Source organism: Abramis brama, assembly GCF_963993115.1.
Source record: "Abramis brama genome assembly, chromosome: 4".
Lineage (NCBI taxonomy): Eukaryota > Metazoa > Chordata > Actinopteri > Cypriniformes > Leuciscidae > Abramis > Abramis brama.
The window spans coordinates 51,972,957-51,994,694 of record NC_139966.1 but is presented as its reverse complement, the minus strand read 5'-3'; the positions used below and the strand labels follow the sequence as shown (position 1 = coordinate 51,994,694).

At 38.6% G+C, this 21,738-nt stretch overlaps 3 protein-coding genes across 3 annotated transcripts; all 3 read right to left on the bottom strand.

Annotated features, from left to right (window-relative positions):
- Window positions 1-1,191: 1,191 nt before the first annotated feature.
- On the bottom strand, window positions 1,192-5,562 carry rad51ap1 (RAD51 associated protein 1). The gene is made up of 10 exons (XM_084112609.1): window positions 5,327-5,562; window positions 5,058-5,101; window positions 4,841-4,970; window positions 4,623-4,729; window positions 4,454-4,531; window positions 4,218-4,289; window positions 3,924-4,046; window positions 3,176-3,343; window positions 1,705-1,842; window positions 1,192-1,595 (listed from the first exon to the last, which is right to left on the bottom strand). The coding sequence occupies exons 1-10, from the start codon at window positions 5,341-5,343 to the stop codon at window positions 1,468-1,470; spliced, it is 1,005 nt and encodes a 334-aa protein (XP_083968735.1). The 5' UTR covers window positions 5,344-5,562; the 3' UTR covers window positions 1,192-1,467.
- Window positions 5,563-7,240: 1,678 nt separating this feature from the next.
- Window positions 7,241-9,038, bottom strand: fgf23 (fibroblast growth factor 23; the record flags this gene model as incomplete). Its single annotated transcript, XM_084112614.1, has 3 exons — window positions 7,241-7,672; window positions 8,493-8,596; window positions 8,798-9,038. The coding sequence occupies 3 exons, from the start codon at window positions 9,036-9,038 to the stop codon at window positions 7,241-7,243; spliced, it is 777 nt and encodes a 258-aa protein (XP_083968740.1).
- Window positions 9,039-17,713: 8,675 nt separating this feature from the next.
- fgf6b (fibroblast growth factor 6b) lies at window positions 17,714-20,939 on the bottom strand. The gene is made up of 3 exons (XM_084112616.1): window positions 20,344-20,939; window positions 19,809-19,912; window positions 17,714-18,057 (listed from the first exon to the last, which is right to left on the bottom strand). The coding sequence occupies exons 1-3, from the start codon at window positions 20,690-20,692 to the stop codon at window positions 17,881-17,883; spliced, it is 630 nt and encodes a 209-aa protein (XP_083968742.1). The 5' UTR covers window positions 20,693-20,939; the 3' UTR covers window positions 17,714-17,880.
- Between the last annotated feature and the right edge of the window lie 799 nt (window positions 20,940-21,738).

The following is a 21,738-nucleotide window of genomic DNA, read 5'->3' as shown; positions in this document are numbered from 1 at the left end:
TGCTTAAGATATACCTTCTTACGTGCGACGTTACCCGGCACTGTCCGTGGTGATGGTGCTGAATTGGTTGATATTGATGGCTCTAGAATCAATTATTCTCTCATGTAGGGGCTGTTTATGTGAGAAAGCGGTGTTCTTTATAAAATAAGCACTTCAGAAATAGTTTAAATTGCATTTATTAGGACTCATGGGATATTTTAAAAAATAATCCAAACTATACTTGTCTATAATAGCCTTGCCTACATATTTTAAAATTGTAGGCTATCATATATTGCTGCCATAATGTATGTATGACTTACAGAAGGTAGCCTATACTTAACTAAGAACGTTTCGGGAAACACGTATTAACGATAAGGTAGGCTACAGCTTAAGGTGTAACTTAAGAACGACGTAGCGTAAAGAAGGTTTCGGGAAACCCAGCCCATATTATAACCCAGTTATACACACATAAAAACTAAATAAAAAATAAAAAAATAAAAAAAACATGATGTTTTGGTAGTGACTGTTTCGGTAGTGACAATTTAAGATACTTTTGAGCCTAGTTCAAAGATGATAGCCAGCACATGGTAACCTAGCACAGTTCTGAACAGTTGTACACACATAAAAACTAAATTTTATGTAATTACACCCAAAAGGTTTGCTTAGTTGCAGAAAAAATGTGTTTGGTACTAGTGACGTCTACCAAAAGACAAAATAAATCAAAAAGATATTTTTAAAAACAACAATGGAAAAAAAAATATTTCAATATTTTCACAAGTTGAAATTTAGGGGTTAGGGTTCGGGACAGCCACCTCCCAATTGAAAGTACCCAATAAATGATGATTTTATATATATTTATATTTTAAATATTATTGTTCAATAGATAATAGAAGGATCTTAGTCAACATCTCAAATTTGAATACTTAAATGCTTTATAATTCTGTAGAACGGCCCATTTATAATGTTTCAAAGAAACTTTACATAATTAAAGCTCCACCCCAGATGACTGTGGCAAGGACAGCTTCTCTATTGTTCCCCACTCCTTCATTCATGGCTTGTTTTGGCAACTAGAGGGAGACATAGCTTGAGTGTTCACTTAAGACAGGCGCTGTTTCTGAAATCGACCCTCATACCCTCATTCACTATTCCCTACATTAGTCCACTAATATATATATCACTTCAGGGAGTGAATGAAAACAAGTGAGGTGCAAATTCAGATTTTAGCATATTACACAGTCTTTAATGTTTATCAAAAAGTGCATATTTACAGAGCTAAAACACACCACAGAAAAGACATTTAAAAATATTACACTGACAACAAAAAATAATTTATTCCCTACATATTACTGTAAGTAAGGGATGAAAGACCTTAAAATTCTGGACAAATTTCAGTACTTTGAAAATAGACTTCTTACCATTTTTTTTCCTGCCATGGTAACCTAAAGATGTGCAGCTTCTCGTTATATATTTTCTTTAAAACTAGTCTGTTTAGTTCACAGCAGCATTTTGGTGAAGGGGTTTGATTCGAGCCAGACGGGAAAGTCCTAAACGCAGCCCCGGTCCAGGAGACTTCATAGGTGCATTCTGAGATGCACCGGGACTCCGGCCAACCAGACCTGAAAATGGAGTTAGAATTTACAACAGGACCACAAATACAGCACTTTTTCAGTTTTTGGCAGTCAAAATTGACAACTTTGCATTGATGATTTCAGCCTGTAGTCTCACCAGGGGGATTCCACTTAGGCAGTTTGCCCCCTGCAGGACTGGAGCAGAGAGCAGGTTTAGAGATAGGTGGAGTTTTTGGCATGTTCTTCAGTCCAGACACAGGAGCAGCTGGACTCCGACAGATCGCTGGGCTGGGAGCTGTCAGAAAGAGAGAGATGTTAGTGTGGCATGTCTTTCATCGCACGGTAAAATGTAGGGTGTTCACACTTGGCAGGTTTGGTTCAATTAAAATGAACTCTGGTGCGATTGTTCTTTTAATGCGGTTCATTTGAATGACTGTGAATGCTGCCGAACCCTGGTGCGCCTCAGACAAGTGGACTGAGACCCATGAAAAGGTGGGTCTCGCTCCGCATCCAAACGAACTCTGGTACAGTTCGACAGAAATATAAACACAACACGGACCAAAGCCATCTAAACTAGCCAAAACAAGGACCTGATGTCACAAGATGCGACCCCTAGAAAGGACAGAATACTCAAGCATACCTTTTTTTCTCATCATAATTTTGTATTTTTAAGTTCAGTGTTAAAAATGACAGTAAGTTTTGTCACAAAATATATGTCATAAAAGCATTTTTGTTGTTTTGTACCTTTAGTTTCGGTGTTAAAAATGACAGTGGGCCCTTTCACACCTACCTTGTTTGGTCCGGACTTTCGGACTTTTCAGTTTGGTCCGAATCAAAATTACAGGTGTGAAACCTCCCCCGGACCACGGTCCGGACCAAACAGACGAAATTTGGTCCGACGAAAAGAGGTGGTCTCGGTCCGGATCAAACTGTTCAAAGGTTTGGTTCGTTTCTAGTGTGAAAGCATTTTCTGTATGGTTCGGACTTTCGGACTATTTACAGGAAGTCCCGGTGGTTCCCGCATAGCTAAACAACTGAAGAAGAATATTTATGTGCAGATCTGTCAGTCCTGCCCACAGCGTTTCTTTCAGCTGATTCGCGTGCGCGCGCGCGCACACACACACACACACACATTTGGCCAGCGTCCTGCCGGCGATGATAAAATGTTCGCACAACGAGGACGTTCATTTGGCGAATTTGAACTAGCGTCGAGTATAGTTGGTGCTGGAGGGAGTAATGCCGTAATAATAACAGTATAGGCAACGATATGCGTCTTGTCAAAGTTACCCGCCGAATTGACAACACGCTGACGTCAGACGCACGTCCGTTTACAAACCAATCAATGTCAATATGCAGCCATGTAGATGATGACGACAGGACGCAAGTACGTCATGAAAAGTTATTTAGTACACTCGCATAATTGCAATGTGAAACCAAACCAAAACTAACCAAATGTATACAAAGTATCAAAACATGAACTCTGGTTCGGACCTTGGTGCGGACTTTCAGGTGTGAAAGGGCCCAGTGTGAACCAGGACTAAATGTATAATTTTCTCTTTTGGTCCAGACCAAAAGAACAAAGAGAAACGAACTACAAGTGTGAACACACTCTTAAGTACCAAAAGTACCTGAGGTTTTAGCTTTTGAGGCTTTCGTGGGCTTTTTGTCTTTCTTTTCCTTCACGGGAGGTGGTGCCTTTTTTTCTGTCTTTAGTTTCACCACCTTTATCTTCTTCACCGTGAATGTCTCATCTTCACTTTCATCTTCTTCAGTGAAGTCTGCATCACTCTCCGAATCTGCAACCGGAACAACCATAAATAAATGCCCACATTTTGAATCAGTAGTATTAAATTTCATCATGAAAACACTGAAAACATATGCAGCACAGGCCAGTCCAGGTCCATGTGACTTTAAAAAAATTCTCTATTATGCTTTTTAACATCAACTTCAACTTTCTTTATTGTGTAATGTTGCTGTTTGAGCATGAAAAAGGTCACAATATTCCTCATTTAAATAATTCCTGCCCAAAGCATACGCAAAATAAAGGGACGAGGCCGGGTTCAGTTAGTTAGTAGTGTTTAAACTCGCAGTCATGGTTAGGAGTGTGACATTTCCCAAACACACTCGAAGTGGTTGACCAATCACAACACACTGGTCCAATCGACCAATCACAGCACATTGTGCTTTTCAGAAGGAGGGGCTTCATAAAGACAGGAACTAAACAGAGCGTTACTGACAGACTTGAAAAAGAGGTGATACAACAATGTCAAACATGTGAATTTTGTTTTTAAACATTCAAGCATGAAAACATGCTCTATTAGACATAAATACATAATATGGCCTCATTAATTAAGATTGTGAAGGTCCTCAGATTACCTGGTGTGTTTTGCAGCTGGTAATCCTCATCTCTGGTTTTCCCAGGTTTTCTCTGCTTTTCTGAGGCATCAGTCTGTTTGGAAACTTTGGGAGGGGAGGCATCCATGCTGATCAAATTCAGCCCTGAGAACAAAAACAATAATTAACACAGAGCATGCATAGAAAATGTAACATTTGTTCTCTTTTTGTCAGCCCCAAAGATGCAGTTTTCTGACACACCGATTTTTACACTTTGAAATTTCAATTTTGTTAACATCAAAAGTTCATATCAGTATAATAACAAACCTGCATTACCTAAACTTCCGCCATCAATGCAACAATTTGACAGCACAGGAGGAGAATCTGGATGGGGATGACTGTCACCTACTGTACAAAATCAAGCACAGAGTTTTGTTTAGAGAATAGACAAAGGTTTTTGCATGGAAATGTTGAATAAAGCTGCATACATATGTACAAATAATCATAAAAATATATAAGAGAAGAGATAATCAGTTTGTGACCAGTAAAAAGACAAAATTATTTGTTGTTACCTAAATGGCTGCTATCAGCACTGCAGTGTATCAGAACAGGTGGAGAACATTGAGCAGGCTGAGACACGTCACAATCATCTGCAGAACACAAGACAATAAATAACAGTAAAATACAACTTTGCACTTCATGAATGAGGGAAATTAGTACTTAGACCAGCAGAATATTCACCTGTTTTGGTTGTAGGCTCTCCATCTTGTGTTCTTGGAGAGTTTAGCAATGACAATGTTAGAGCTGTCTCCAAATCTCTGTCATAAAGTTTATCATCCAGAGACATCCTGAAATAACAGTAAAGGGTCAATGGAGTCATTACATACACTCAGTGGTACATTAATACTTTTCTGTGCGTGAAATGTGTTTTGAAAAGGCAAAAAAAAGCTTTTTGTAACCTCTTGCTGCTTCCTGAGCTGGTGGGATCAACAACTTCAATTGGAGATGCACTTGTAGTCTTGTGGTTTCTCTCCGAAACAGCCGTTCGAGCTTTTTTGGGAGGAGGTTTCACACAGGTAAAGTCCTCATCTGTCACATAAATCATGTAAACATCTTTAACTTATAGGTTCTAAGTGATTTTGAAGTGAAATCCTTAAAGCAAATCAGATGTCTCACCATCATTGTCTTGGAAGACTGCGTAGTTAACAGCTTTCCTATTTCTGATGACAGGTACAAAACACAGTTTGCATCACAGAGGACACTGACTTTCCAGATTTTTTAACTCACGGTGATTGATTATGAAAATATCAGGAAGTAACAGGTAATTACGAAAAACAAAGACCAACAGCTGTCATACAGAAGCAGACACATATGGAAAGTGACAAGACAACACTAATCTAAAGCATGGATTAACTCATTAAACGTTATGTAACGTTAATACGCACCTGGAAGGTCTGTCCATTATTTACGTTAGTGCAAAAAGAGAGAATAAAATCGCACTTAATGCGCTATGAACACTGACACTACTGCCGTATTTTTCTACAACCTTTCGTGATATCTATTGCTCGAGTTAAAAATATAATGGGCACTTTTAGAAAGTCTGTATTTGTATCATTTTGTTTTGATGTGAGCTGAGGTAACTTACAGTCCCGCCTGAAAACAAACTACGGAAATCTATCTGAATTTTCGAATTTGCAATTCACTATAAGCGTGTCTACCCTTGTGTTTCCAGTTTAACACAAAGTAAGTCATTGAAATACAATAGTAGTTTTCAATTATTATATGGTCTTAAAACCTCGAAGAAACGTGTTTTAATTGGTATAAGCTTTGTGCGTTTTATAAAAATGTCGAATCTGCGGATACGATTCTAAGCGTGGACGCGGAGATCACGTCACACGGAAAAAAGATGGGTTTTTTTTCTTTCTATCTTTTGATTTTACTTATTTATTTTTGCTGATTATCATAGTGTACCCCCTGGGTGTATTTCTAAATCTTAATAATAATAATAATAATAATAATAAATAATAATAATAATTAGATATTTAGTTTATATGGTAATAACCTGATGATTCTTTGCTTATTTAACACTATGAAATGTTACATCCTCTCGTAGTAAAGGATTTCAAATCGTTTAGAATTACTTCACAGAATATAGGCTATTTTGGTAATAAATAATTAATTAAAAAGTTTGAGACTACTGCAATATTAGCCTAAAAGCAGATTTAGACTGAAACAATGATTAAGACCTCCATTGAAATTTTACATCAGAAACTTCTCTTAAGTAAATTAAAAATTTACTACATATTTCTTATAAATTACGTAACTCAAATTACTTTTAGATTTTAGTAAAATGTCATTTTGTCATTAGGCTAGGCTATCAAACTTTTTTTCTTTTTTTTTTTCGTTCAAAACATACTGCTCTCAAATCAGCTACAAAATCTAAATCCTCTTTCTAGTTGTAGAGCTTTAACATAAACAGGTCATAGTGTAACCTAAAGGTGGGCTCTCTGTAAGGCATTTCCTTCCAAAAATAACCAAAGTGCAGCCTTTGACATTGGAAACAAAACAGAATGTGGAAAGGTTTATTCTTGGAGACTCAGATTTCAGATTGATTCTGAGTGTTCATTTATTCCCCTCTAATGACAGGATGTTAAACCAGATAGCTTTCCACTGAGGGACAAGTTCAATCAAACAAATCTCGCAGTGACCAAAGGTGATGAACCGAATAAACGAACTCACTTTTCTGCAAAGATTGTTTTTCTTTTTTCCCCATTCTTTTCATCTTTGAAAATATCACACTTAGGCCTACTCTGTTTTTGTGTTTGCCTTTCATTGTGTTTATGTCATAGCTTACTGTTTAATGCACATTAAAAGAATAAAAAAAAACTAACTTACTTTTTAGATTTACTGCAAGACGAATAAGACACAAATAAATCACAGAACATATTTTCTTTAATCATGAAAAAACTTTTTATTTATTTAAAATGAGTAAAACGGGTAGGCCTATAACATTTCCCTGCACATATAACATTTAAAGCATCCATATAAATACCATAAATAAAACATATGTAATTAATTAAATAAATAAATACTTTCTTGGTAGACAATTGTTATCCACATGTGGTGTCCAGCACCAAAGACAAATTCATGGGGGCAGGTGAAAAAAAAAACAACGCAGGTTCTTCAGATTTGGTGGAATGCAGATATTAAACAGCCTAAAGAATCTGCAGATCTATGTGAATTTGATTTTTAGTATATGTCCTTTAAAATATTTATTTATGACCGATGATGAAAATATTATGGAGTCGTACTCTTACGTTGGCAGGTCCACAGTCACCTGCATGGAGGATCAAGATGGTCTATCCGACAATTGCTGAAATCCGGGGACTGCCGGGGCTTGAGTCGTGAAGAAGGTCCCAAGGGTCATCATCGGATGGGGAAACTAGGGTTTCTCTGGAGATGTTTTGTCCCTCCGATGGCTCAATGTCCAAGTCCCCATCGTCCTCTTGAGCAGCTCTGGAGTCTGACTCCTCTCCGTACCGGAGCGCGTTCAGCGGGTCTGACGGATTCACCTGACGGTTCCTCCGCTCCCGGTGCTGCAGGCGCTCCAGTGGGACAGTGTTCTTCTCTGATAAGAAGAGAGATGACTGAGGGAGGTTTTGTCCAGCTATGAACACCTGTTTTGCCCCATCCAGGTTAAGCAGTATGCCATGCTTGGTGGAGTAGTACACGTCACGATTGTTTTCCAAAAGTTTGTGGTGAAAAAGACAATCTTCTTTATTGCAGACCGTCTGAAGACATAAAAAATATACCAACAGTAAAATAACGAATCCAAAGAAGGCAAAGTGTCACGGCTATTATTATGTACCAAAACGTAAGGCCCATTCACACCAAGAACTATAAATATAACGATAACTATAACGATAACAATTGACCTTTGCCACATTTCCGGGTTTCTCACAAGCAGAAGTCATCATAGTTGGGTAAACTTATATAGTGGTGAATGAGAGACTACATTAAATATATTTTTCATGTTCCCATTTGCTCAAATAACAAAAAAGAAAAACTCCACAATAGTGTTTCGCAACTTTCAAAAGAGGGGAAAAAATAGAGAGAGATTGTTAACGGCAGTCGGAAGAGAGATGTCAACTTTACCGTCAATCCCACAGCTGCTCAAAAAGAAAGGCTGTACCCTCAAAGCTGTGTTAACTATTTTTTTTGTCATTTGATGCAAAGGTAATATGATATAATTTATAGTGTTAGAAATGTACATACATAAAAAAAAATAAAAAATGAAAATATAAAAAACTTTGCAGGATTTACGATGCTGATGATGACCGTAGGGGAAAATTCGTTCTGAAAGTGATTCCAACTATATCTTTTCTCTGTGCCATTATGGTTATAGTTGTGGTGTGGACTTTTATAAGCTATTGGAACGATTTTTAGAACAATATCTTTATAGTTCTCAACCTTGGTGTGAACAGGCCTTATGGCTACTGTATTAATAATGATCTGTGTGTGTAATTTACATAAAATTAGACTATGCCTTACTTTTTATACTTTAAAAAAAAAAACATTTTTCAACTTAAATGCATTTGATTAAAAACTTACAGATGTAAAAAGGGTCCCTCCTGCGTCCATGCACAAAAATCGGTTGCTTTTCACTCCAAATATTGCCAGACGGTCTCTGCTCTCTGCCTTCAATAAAATTACACCTGTTGAAATGCAGGATTAAAAGAAGATTAAACTGTGGAGATATAAAGGATAGTGTTTGATATGGGGAAAAAAAGTTGTTTTATTTAATCATCTTTGCTCAGACTGGTGTAGTTTGACTTTTATTTTACTGGTATTAATATCCTAAATATCGGTGGCATCATCTTTATGCTGATGAAAAACAGTAGGTATAGGCTACTCACTGTAGGACCCCCGGTTTGTAGTTTTGCGCACATGTCCGTTCGGGCTGATCTCCAAGTAGAAGTTGTTTAAGTCTGAAGTTGTCTGAAGGTGGATGAATCTCCGCGGGTTTCCCCAGTTGGAGCCCAGGAGAGGAGAAGGGTTGGGGGCAGCATCCGCAGGTCTGAAGCCCTGGAAAGCTGTGAACCACAGCGCAAGGAGGGAAGAGTGCAGCATGTGCAGGTTGGAAAGTGCGCAACGCATCTTCACAGAGCGCAGAGTATCGATGCGTAAAACCAGTGCGCAGAGCTGAAGAGGTTGTGATGGGTAAAAGTTTGTGAGCGTGGCTATTTAAACGCATCCTGTGCCACTCCTCGCCACCATCCTTTACGCAACACTCGCCCCCAGAGCCAGAGGATGTGAGGGGGCGGCTTCAACATGTCCACCTTGTTATGAAGGTAATTGACATGCAAACCATAATTGGTTTGTCAATTTGCCACAAATTTGACGTTCTATGTGTCTTAACTCATGGGACACAAGGATACAAAGTCCCTCTAGGCTCATTTCAGTTGTTATTTTGCATGTGAGAATCATTTGGTGGCCTCCAAGAAACATTTGGACTCCAAATGTTTCTCAAATGTTAAATAAGATGTATAGCTTTATGTAGGCTTACGTTTATTTATATAGGCTATTTAAGATTCTCTAACCTATTCATTGACTTCTCTGCACATTTTTAAGTCGCTGTGGATAAAAGCGTCTGCTAAATGAATAAATGTAAATGTAATGTAAATGTAGTATGACCCCAATCTGAGCTTCCTCGTGTTGACCAGCAGAGGGAACTTGTGCTTCATTCACGAACAGGGACTGATTCAGATGGTCCAAACATGAACATAACTGAGTATAATATAAAAAGATGTAACAACAATAATAATAATAATAATAGAATAAATTTCATTATATAGCAACAGAAGTGGCCAAAATTGATGTCCGGCCTGAGAAAATTGAAAACTTTGAATTTTGAAAATTGAAAATCCTTTGTTAAAATATTAAGAATTTCGTAAAGATTTTATTAGCATTGCTTAGTTGTCCTTGGAGTCACTTGTTTTTGTGTATGTGTGTTTATTTTTATTTATTTTTTATGATAACGCAATGAAACATGACAAATGGTGCGGACTTAATTTTTGGTCATACAAAGATATTAGGATGAACACATGCAAAAACGAAATTCCCAGCAACATATTATGTTTTTCTATGTAAAATAGTAAAGTAAAACCTGTAGTTGAAGTTTGCATTTTTTATTATTTTTTTGCCAAATAATTTTGTCAGATAAATACCTTAACCAAGTTTAGTGTTTTGTTCCTCCCTCATATCCTCATATTTTGATGGTTTATTCAAAATTGTAGGGTCATTATAACTAATATCCCCTCCAGACATCACTTTTGGTCACTACTATACATAGTCTAATACTTCAACTTGTTTTTCTTTCTATTATTCTTTATCATATTTTCATTCCTTAAATACTTTATTCTTTTTATATTTTATAATAATAATTTATATTTTTTAATTCCAAAATGGTAACCAGACAGGAACAATTTGTGAAGAAAATAAAAGGCACTAGGCTTGGATAAGGCCAAATAATTCAATCTAAAAAAAGTAAACATTCCATGCAAACATTCACATTATATATATATATATATATATATATATATATATATATATATATATATATATATATATATATATATATATATATATATATATATAAACAGATTTACAGATTGTATAACTCTCAAGTTTAAATCAGACAAAAATTCAAATAACCATGACAGGGAAGAAGTTTATGAATACTTGCGAGTAGTTTATTGAACTGTTTCATGTTGTATAAATGATCCTGTATGAGTGTGACATCCTGACAGCATGACTGGAGTGGCAATTATTTCTAGAAAAGAATCAGTTCTGACTGCTCACTGTACTTGCTACTTTGAGCATAATTAAAATGTGAAACAAATACACACACATATGAAAAAAAAAGAAAAAAAAAAGAAAATAGTTTTATTAACATCTGGAACATGATTAAACTGCTGTGCACAGCACATACGTAGAAAAGTAAAGGAAAAAAATATTTTTCAATAAATCTGTATTTATACATAGCATCAGCGCTTGTTTTTAGAAACACATGATTATGTCCTCAGTTTTCTGTCAAAAATCATTGCAAGAAATCTTAACTAAGGCAAGGGTGAGAGATGTGTTTACAAAGAGGAGCGGACAGAAACACAAAACAGCCACACAAAATCCTGGATTGTATGTGTGTGTGTGTGTATATATATATATATATATATATATACCTAAAGAATATCTATAAGTCAAAACCTGCTAAGGGGTAATAATGGAACAACTAATTTTTCACTAATATTTACAACAGGATCTGCATTTTCATGGGTTTAAATAAAATATGTTTGTTATAGGAGACAATAAAAATAACTTTGTGCATCAAAACCACTCCTTTCCTGGTAAAAAAAGAAAAAAAAGAACTTGGTTTTCAAAAGTCAATGAATTTGCGACAGATGAAAGTAACATTTTGGACAAGCCAAACATGTCAGTCTCTGAGTTACAAAATAAACTTCATTCAGTAAAATATGTATAATGATCACAAAAAGCATTTTGAACGTCACGTTTTATAATTACCCAAACACCCCTCATGCACATTATCACGTCCGTCAAAAACTTAGGCTGGCTGTTGGTTGGAATATTCTAACTAAAATTGGACATAACACACTCATGGGCATCAATCACTTCACTGAATAAATAATTATGAGCTTACAATTCATCTGTTTTCAAATCCACATCATTTGAATATCACAACATCGTTGTCTGTCAAAAAATGTGCACAATACACTGTAGTATTTACTAGAAGTAGAGGTCCAGAGTCACGCATTTCCTGCAAAACCCACGCTACCGGATGTTTTGACTACGTCATCGCTGTCCGAGAAGAAGGAGAAAATGACGGCATGAGCGGCTTCAACATGCTGTCAGAGACAATAACGTACATAATACATTACGCATGTTGAGTATAAATTTGTTCTTCCCTCGCTGAAATTGAATCGGAATGATCAGGGAACGGAGTGAAATACTTCACACTGCATGCTAAAGAGAATAAACGCCAATCCAATTGAAAAACTTAGTGAACATTGTTCAAGGTTCCTGACAGAAACAGGAAGTTGTACGTTATATTTTGACGGACATTTTTTAATGCACAAACTAGACATTACTGATTTGAATATATTTAATAATTTTCTACTCTTGACTTCTTGATCTTTTTTTTCATAAATTTGGCAATAGATGAACTGTATATTATGAACTTGACAGGTGATTTTTATAAAATGTAGTTTGATCACTATCTTCTCAGTTGAATTATCAAAGTTTGACACAATTTTGTTTAATTTTCCAATAAAATATAAATTTTTACATGAATTGTTACATTTATTTATCCCATAGCAGATTTTGACTCACATCCTTTCTTATTTTCCTTCATCTAATTTGTCTGTTTACCCTTTAACAAACTGAAGTATCTTATGTATTGAAGTAGCCTATGTAATGTGCTAGTGACAAAAAAAGAAGAAGAAAATCCAGAAATCACTCTAAATGATTAATGACCCCCCTCAGACACCGGGGTCTATCCTCTCACTGTAACAGGATCAGCCACACAAAAGCCATCTCAAAACAAAAACACTGCAAAGCCAAGAACTGGCATCTCATTCTAATGCCCAGTGCTTCCCGAAAGCCTCCCTCCATATGTGAGGAGGATTCAGACGTTGACAGCTTGCAGTCATTCATGCACATACGTTTTTCTCATGAGCGTTAAGAGTCCAGAGTCTACCAGGAAACTGGTGTCTATATTCTATGCCCAATAAACATTTTTACAGCTGTTGCTATAAATCCAAGCGACATACATCAGCAGATGAGAAGGCTCCGATTCCCAAATGTTCACGCACATCGCTCATTCTTCAGTCTTAGAAAAAAAGGTTCAGTGGGGTTCTATATAAAACCCTAGGGTTCTTGACTCAATTTTAAAGCCAAAAAAGTTCTATATAAGGAGAAATGTCTTAAATGATTGCATAATGCTTTCATAATTAATGTGTTATTTTAATATTTTTCTGTTTCATTTAAAAAAAATTGAATTGAAAATGAATTCAAACATTTATAAAATAATCCATGATGGAACCCCTAAAAGGTTCTATAAGCACTTACAGAATCCTTTAAGGTTCTATATAGAACCTTTTCTTCTAAGAGTGTGGTGTTGTCACAATCAGGACACAAATTAAAGAAACACTCCCTGATTTCACTCCCCTATTCTTAACGCTTCATTAGTGCTCAAGATATTACAACACATTCAGAAGACATACTGTATTAAAATAGATTTATAGGTTGACCATGCAGTATAGTTTGCTAAACCGATTAATCCTTGATCTTTATTGAATCAATTAATCTTAAAATAAGGTTCTAATGAAGCCAAAATGTTAGCTTATCCACTGACATCATTAAATGTGTATGAAAAGCTATTGAATAGTGACATTTATGTCTTATAAATGTGTTTTATTGTTTTTGTACGTGTACAAGTTTCACTGGGACTCACAGTGATTTGAATTCTGAGGCACATCAGCTAAATACAGTCCTCAATGGCACAGCAGAAAAAACTGAAGAAATTTGCTAATGTACAAGTAATGACTGAATGCCTTTAACATATTTTAACAGATGAGACCACAGAACAAGCAGCGTGGCATAGGCAAGAAATGATTAGGCATTTTTGTCTCCTTAAAGTATTGCGTCAGTCCTGCAGAGGTCTGTCCTGATATAGTCACTGTGCTAGAGGAAGGAGCCAGTTACATTTTTAAAGTGCCCCATTATGCTTTTTTTTAAATATGACCTTTTATGCAGTGTATAATATAGCTGTTTGCCAATGTAAAGGGTCTGCAAAGTTTTAAAGATTACAGTGCATGACAAATAAAGTTATTGTCTCCCAAAAGAAAGAATCGATTCTGAACTGCATGAAACAAGTCGTCAGTAATTCACTGTTGTAACAAATTTGCATAATGCCAGCCTATGGTCATCATTTGCTGCCTGTGAACGACTTCTACATTGACCTGCTCTAAAACACTGGATTTTGGTTTGTTTTTTCGACATGTCGAGAAGATTATGTTTTTTGCGTTGTGAAAGCAAATCCACTTTGCATAAACTTCCAAAGGATGAGGACTCAGGCTTGAATACAGTAAAACCGACGCCATCGTTACTGTATGTTTCACTGTGCATCAATTGCTGAGGAAACCTCCGGACATGAAATTCAGATATAGTAATGGGCTTTTAGTTTCCGACACATGCTGTAAGCAGTGGACCAATCACAACAGACTGGGCCGTCTGACCAATCAGAGTAGAGTAGACTAATCACAACAGACTGGGCCGTCTGACCAATCAGAGTAGAGTAGACTAATCACAACAGACTGGGCCGTCTGACCAATCAGAGTAGAGTAGACTAATCACAGACTGGGCCGTCTGACCAATCAGAGCAGAGTAGACCAATCATAACAGACTGGGTAAGCCTCAGAGCAAATCAGAGCAATCAGAGCAGAGCAGGCTCTCGGAAAGGAGGGGTTTAGAGAGAATGAATCTTCAAATTAACCGTTTTGAGACTGTGGGAAATGAGGTGATGCTGTAATGTATATAATGAGAAAATTAAAGTTTTTTTTTTTTACCTTGGATGCATGTAAACTTATTGCAGGAATCACCAAAAAACAAAATTAGGAACCTTTAAAATTGCATATGGGGCACTTTAATAACCCAATAGGTCATATCACTAATGGATCACTAATAGAGATTGTGTTGGATTTGGCTCGTGGTGATCTGAAAAGTTTGACATTGAGATAAAATCACAAAGCATGTCTTCAGATGCTTAAAGTAAACATGAACCTATTTTACTTCTGTAATGTGATGAATTTCTGAGTGAATATTTGGAATAATGTAGACCAATAAATCGTGCACAGACCAGGAACGGGCATGGAAAAAGTAAATATGGACGATTTTGAGGAGCAGGAAAGAACTCAGGATATATCGGCGTCAATAGCCTCGTGCCGAAATATACTGTGCTTCGGGAGACCCGAGTTTGAGTCCCAGCTCGCGAACCTTTCCTGATTCCTTCTCCCTCTTTCTCACCCACTTCGCTTCCCGTCTACACATGTCCTATCATAATAAAAAGACAAAAACAGCAAAAAAAAATTCTTAAAAAAATAAAGAAATCAGGATCCAAATAAATGCTATCACACAATAAGGGACTTGTATTAAGTGATACTGGAATAATGAGAAAAGGAAACGAGACCTTGGTCGGGCATTTTCGACCGGTTCAACTCTTGTGCATAGCTACGACCTTGGACTAAAGTTGGATGGAAAACCGGAAAGAACCCTTGTGCTACAGGAATCTCAAGGCTCCTGGGCACCGTGGCTTTTACAAGACTGTCTATGTGCGAGAGGGACGTCAACAGCGGGGCCTCTGCTCAGGTATTCCACCCCCACCCACGAGGACCCACATACTTCAAACAGATTGAACAAACAACCAGGCCATGGTGTCCCATAAGTCTTTCTAAAATAGTGTCATTCCTTTTGATTTCCCTTTAAGGCAAGACAGCCAAGGTGAATAGGGAAAAAATAACTAATAGATTTCACCATACTTCCCAAGCTGGTGACATTAAGAACTGCAAAAATCTTTTTGCATTACAAGTTTTCTGAAAGTTTTCAACTTTCAGAAACACTGGATTAAGCCAGATTCAAAATTCTTGTTTCATTTTGTTGACGTATTAGAGTTAAAGGTTTTTACAGAGGGGATTTTGTATATCTTTTTTTATAAAAAAAATATTTTCACAATGTTTTTATGAATAAAATCAGGCAAATTATATATGACCAAAACCCTTTGTAAAAACCTTCAGAATACAGCTAGGAATAAAACTGTAAAGTTAAGCCCAAAGTATACTTCCTTTTTGTTTATGGCAAGCCGTTTTAGCTTAATATGTTCCCAGCGTTACTCATCATAAAGTAAAAATGCAATTACGACGAGTTGCTGGGAACATTTTAAGCTAAAAATGTATCTTTTTTACGCGAGGCGCAAATTTCGTCACCACAATAGTAAGCATTCTGCCCGACTTTTGTAACCAGTTGCACATGCGCATTGAATTTGTTTTGCACTGATCAGTTGTCCCAAAAGGTGGCAACACTGGCCCGGCCGTTGTTTCACAGTAGAAAACTAAACTAAAGAGACAAAACAACAACAACAACAAAATACCAGACTGGAGAAAAAATTCTGGAGAAAAAATAGCACAGACACTGGACAAAGATGAAACTTTCTAGAGCGCACGTGTCGACCGCCTGCGTTCATGCAGTATACTTTGGGCTTTAAAGTGCTGCTGAAGCGGAGAAAAACCTCACAGCCTTTAAATATGTCTGTCCACTAGCAATAGTAAAAAAATTATTGTAATTGAAATCTCTGCATTCTTAGTCCAAAACAACACAGTATGGAAAGCCAAATAGCCCAGAATCTCAAAATTGACCGGTGAAAAAACAATGTTGTTGCCTGTAGTGTCTTGCCTTAATGATGGGGCAACATTTGGTGACAGAAACTGATGCAAACAAAGGCAGGCGAACCAAAATCATAAAAAAACAGTGAGCGTCCCTCAGTTTGGATGCCACAGCGTCTACCCTGTAATTACATTTGCATAGAGCAGCAGCAACGGGTGCCACTGCAGTGCCTCTGCAGCAACAGGAAAGAGTCCAGGCTCCACTGCCCTCCTCGACCAGGATTCACACACACGCACAAACAGGCATCCACATGGACAGGTGCGCACACACATACACTCACACCAGAAGCAAAAATAAATAAATATATACTGCACGTATTCCCTTGAATCAGATACCATCATTGATGGCAGTGTGCCTTTAGCAACAAGCGACAAAAGCTCAGGGCTACTGGCTTCTTCAGTGCACGTCAGTATTTACAGTATTTTCATTGGTTTAGAAGACGTTCTCATTCACAGCAATGCTTAAAGCTTATTTTCAAGTGCTCCTTTTGTTCAGGCAAACCTGTGATAAGCAATAGTATAATTGAACCAGCCATTTTCAGTGTGCGCTTGCATCAGTTCCCCTGCAGATTTCACATTTTTTCATGTTGCTTTTTTCTTTATAAAAAAGTTTCAATGTCAAAAGCATAAGAAATTCTAGTCCAAATAAAACGTACAGCCTCAAAGCTCCAACAGGGGATCATGTTTAGTCGACAGCAGACGATGCTGAACGCAGCCTCTTCATGAGTCACTCTCGCACCTCATACGACGTTCTCTGAGAGAGAAAGGTAAAGGTAAAATAAAACAGAGATGCACACCCCTCCCCCTCGCCCCTCTTCGGGGCCTTTGTGGGAGAGTCCCCGCGGGGCCCTGGCTAACATATCAGCCCTATTTCTGACGCCCCGGGGCGTTCAGAGCATGCATGTTAAAGGGGCGGTGTGCGGGAATGCCAAGGCACCTCAGCGCAACATGCAGCAAGAGAGATCTGCTTTCTTTTAAGTGCTCACACAACCCTACAGCATGAGGAAAAACAACAAAATAACTGTCAAAGATACAAAAAAAGGACTCGTTATGCTTGTGTTGGCTCAGACAGAACTAAAAATAAACAAGCGTTCGTCTCTGCGTAACTTCATGCATCCATTTAAACCATCTAGGTAGCTCTTTGAGGTAATAAGCCGAGAACTGTAAAAAGCAGAGGAGGACTTCCATCATCCAGCCCAGAGTCTGTTCAATTCTTGGCAAGCACCTGACTAGGGAAAGGAAGGCTGGGGAGCCTCCACATCCATAGTCAATATATATGTTTGTATATATATATAAATAAAAGAAAGAAGCAGCGACGGATAGCATATTCAGAGATTCTAATAAAAAGCTGGCCTATCCAAATATACATATAAAAAAAAGAATAAGTACTATTTTGGTGATATTCTTGCAGTTCCTTGTAATGTTCGTGTGTCAGTTTTCAGATCTCTAGGGGAGACCAGTGCAAATGAAGAACTATTGCAAGAGTCTGCTCATATTCGAGGGAGGAAGTGGGTGACCGTCATGGCGGTGGTGGCCTTGTTGCCTCGCTTCACTCGGCCGTGTTTGCTGAGAGCGACATAGAATCCCTTGTAAATGGAGGACTCGTAGGCATTGTAGTTATTTGGCAGCAGGGTCTCTTTGAACTTGCATTCATCTTTAAAGGTAGCCTGAAAGGAGGACAAGAGAAGGGATGTGAATGCCAGCATTCGGTCATTTTTTGACAATAGTGCAAACAAATTAATGAAAACAAATAAAAAACTTAGTGAACACATCGAGCGGTTTAGTCCAAATTTTCTGAAGAGACTCGGTCACTTTATATGATGAACAGGTTGAACTGAAGCTTTTATACACATATAAACATTTATCAACGCACACATCATTTGTGGTAAACAGAAGCTCAAGCATGTTTGCTTGACGTGCGAAAACCAATTACGTCGATTCTCGTGTTATGCAGCGTTTGTTTTCACAGCATGTCAAGCATGTTCGGTTGAGCTTGTTTATATTCGCTGATCAATGTTTATATGTGAATAAAAGTCTAAATTAAATCTGTTCATCATATAAAGCAATCGTGTCTCTTCAGAAATTTTGGATTCATATGGATTAGTTTTATGATCTCTTTATGAACTTTTTTAAGCGTCAAAGTGGTAGTTGTGTAGCTGTCAATTGAGGGACAGAAAGCTCTCATGTTTCATCAAAAAGATCTTCGTTTGTGTTCGGAAGATGAACAACAGTCTTACTTTTGGAAAGACATAAAAGTGAGTAATTAATTTGTTGCCTTAGCAATAAACTGAAACGAGTTTAATTAGATCTGCAAGTAGATCTAACCTCTTGAAATAATCCGTTTCTCAAATTATCATGGCTTGATTTTGCTTAACACCGGGGAAATGGACAACATAATGAGAAAATGCACACAAATGCAAAGAAACTTTAAGGTGTGACTGGTTCCACTTGACTACAAGAAAACCATTAACCTGAAGTATTAACCTAATCCCAAACAGGTCTTTTAAGTAAAAATCACTTTAATTATTTTACTGATGACTGCAAGGCCGGCCTGTGGAGAAGTCTACTTTATCTCTGCTTCTCTAGGAGATGCTCTTGAAACACTCAGCAGTTTTTGGACAGAGCTGTCATGTGCTTATGGGGCCCAAAGGACCAGTGTTGCACTGCGCTTGTCACACATATCCCAAACTTCAGCTAAGTGTATAATTTTCTTTTCAAACCTGCATGGGACACACTTTATACTACGTGTAAAGAATTAAATGCACATGACTAATAATCACTAGCCTACTACTGCTATTAACAATACAAAACAACAACAATGTGTAAATGCAAGCAGCTCCACAACACATTTTAATTTACGCACACTTTTGTATTTTGTGCAGTTATTGAGGGTTCTTGGACATTACATGAACTATAGATGAAAAATGCAATTAGGCTTACACATTACATGTCTGACTACTCTATAACCTATATCTACCAATATTACAACTACCAGCGAATAAAAAGGAATGAGGCGTTTGTTTATAGACTTAACGCAAGTAATTATTACAAACCTTTTGATAGTGCTTGCAAGCTGCTTTGGCGCTGTGCCTGGATCTAATGCACCCTGGAATTCGTTTAATAATAATTTGCAAAAGCCGTGCAGCAGTTGCAAACGTCAACAAAGAGCACATTATATTTATAATGCATGAAAAATTGAATGCAGCACGCATGCACGCCGTAAACACTATTATTAGTCGCGTACGAGCCCCCCTCGCACGAGCCAAATGCATGGATCATCAATTCTACTTGAAAACGCACAATGGAAGCATCACCTGTTTAACACGCACACACACACACTCTTCGATGTCTTCGGGGATGCAAAGCCTCGTTGTATTGGCAGCAGGCAGAATGAAGGGAAACAGTTGCGCACACCTACCGTTCCGTACAACCTTCCTCTGCTATTCATTGCGACAAACAGCTTGCTTTTCACTCCGTACAGGCTAACCACTCCTCTGGCCACAGTGGAGATCTCTATGAGACCTGATCAAACAGAACAAGCATGTTACACACAATAAAGCGGCTCCGCGTGACTCAGAACAACAAGGCATGCGGTGGGTGGAACCTCTGCAGGTGCCAATTGTGGATGCGCAAATGGCCTCTCGCGCCACTAGGCTACTACATTACTACATTATTGCCAAAAGATGAACATCCCTCACACTTTGAGTGCGTGTTCTAAGCGCTTCTGGGCCGCTCAAGGAGCCGGTGTAAAAATAAGTTGGCATCTATATCCGTCCCAGCATTCATGTCATGTTTAAGCCCGCGCAGATATTTAGCACTAATGGATACGGTGTGTTTTAATAGATTTGTCTTCGCCTCCAAAGACAGCGGACTGTGCAAGCACACTGCAAGTGTCGCCTATAAAGAATACGGAGCTCTGCGCAATTAATTATTGCATTATTCCATGAACTCACTGTACTGGTTCTCATTATGTACACCGTTTATCTTGCCGTCTGGGAGGACCTGAAGATGAAACCCGATGCCTACATTGCAGTACAGCCTCCGCACTCTTTTGATGCCCAGCAAATAGTCATTCTCCCAGTTTGGCTCCGGTCTCTCTCCAGAGATCCCCAGCACGGAGCGGGAGAACAGGCTCTCCCATCGCTTCTCCAATAAAGTTGTCCTATTAGTCCTACTCGGAAGCGGACTGGAGGACACAATCCCAACTAGGAGCAATCCCAAGAGCAGAACGGCAGTCCTTGGCCAGTGTTGCGCGTTGGCCTCGCAGGACATACTGATGAGGAACCTTTGCGCAATGGCCATCGGGTTTACCTTCGGGGCACGTGGTCAAAATTAATGGCACTAAAAATACCCCTCTTCTAGTTTTTCTTCCCTCGGCATGGTGGTGCAGGCTTAATTTAGCGAGGCAGGTCAGGACTTCGGGCATGCGACGGTGGCCCGAGATGAGAGCAGCAGAAGAACGGGCAGAGAGCGCAGAGACACAACTTGAGGTGGAGAAGGTGGTGATGATCATGTTTTGCAACTCCGAAGCCTCGTGTCGTGGAGAATGCCACTCACCAAAATCCCTATCTCACCTCAGAATCCACCCTCATCCTTAAATGACATCATATTAGGGGAGGGGAGGCAGAAGAGAGAGAGAGAAAGAGAGAAAGTTGCAAGCGGCGAGAAGAACTGGCCGGTCTGATGATGATGGGACGCTGCTGTCACTCCACGTGTGAAATGGGGGTCGCATGCTGAGCCTTATTGGACGGCTTGTGCGCGATCATGGGATGCGATGGGCACTCTGGCAGCGCCCAAATCGGGACGGTGGTCATATGTCTGACAGCCCTGCTTCCTTATTTAGAAGGATGGTGTAAAAACAGTCCACTTGTCATCGGAGAGCAATGGCACCCCTGTCTGTCACATCCCAGGCTGTTTGTGCAGGAAGTTTACACAACGACCCAATTCCAGAATATTGCGCTCCCACAATGCGTGCCGATCATATAACGTCCCTCGTCTCGTGCAGCGTGATGTTTTTATTTTCCGGGAGGCTGCCTGTCTCTTGATGTCACGGTGATGATGCTGAGAAAACGCACCTTCAAGAATGTTCGGACCGCGCGCAATGTCCGGACGTCAGCAGATGCTGCGCTTCGCTACGCGGCTCCCCAGGTGCGCATAGAGTACAGCGAACGCGGGCTGGATGACGTTTGGGGAGGCGCTGTTGTTGGCAGTGTGAAAAGCGCCAATCACATTATTTGAGCAGGTGCCTGTCTTCTCTGGAATGTCGAACAAAAATTAATAATTACTCCGAAATCAACAAATATCAGGAGCATACAATTATGCAACTAAAATACGTACATTCTAAATAA

Excerpts from the sequence above, each read along its gene's own strand:
- fgf6b (XM_084112616.1), bottom strand. The coding sequence starts at position 20,692 with ATGGCCATTGCGCAAAGGTTCCTCATCAGTATGTCCTGCGAGGCCAAC. Across the intron at positions 19,913-20,343 it reads ACATAATGAGAACCAGTACA|GTCTCATAGAGATCTCCACT; the intron begins GTGAGTTCATGG and ends CTGTTTGATCAG. Across the intron at positions 18,058-19,808 it reads GAGGAAGGTTGTACGGAACG|GCTACCTTTAAAGATGAATG; the intron begins GTAGGTGTGCGC and ends TCCTCCTTTCAG.
- rad51ap1 (XM_084112609.1), bottom strand. Across the intron at positions 4,290-4,453 it reads TGCTGATAGCAGCCATTTAG|TAGGTGACAGTCATCCCCAT; the intron begins GTAACAACAAAT and ends GATTTTGTACAG. Across the intron at positions 1,843-3,175 it reads CTCAAAAGCTAAAACCTCAG|CTCCCAGCCCAGCGATCTGT; the intron begins GTACTTTTGGTA and ends TCTTTCTGACAG.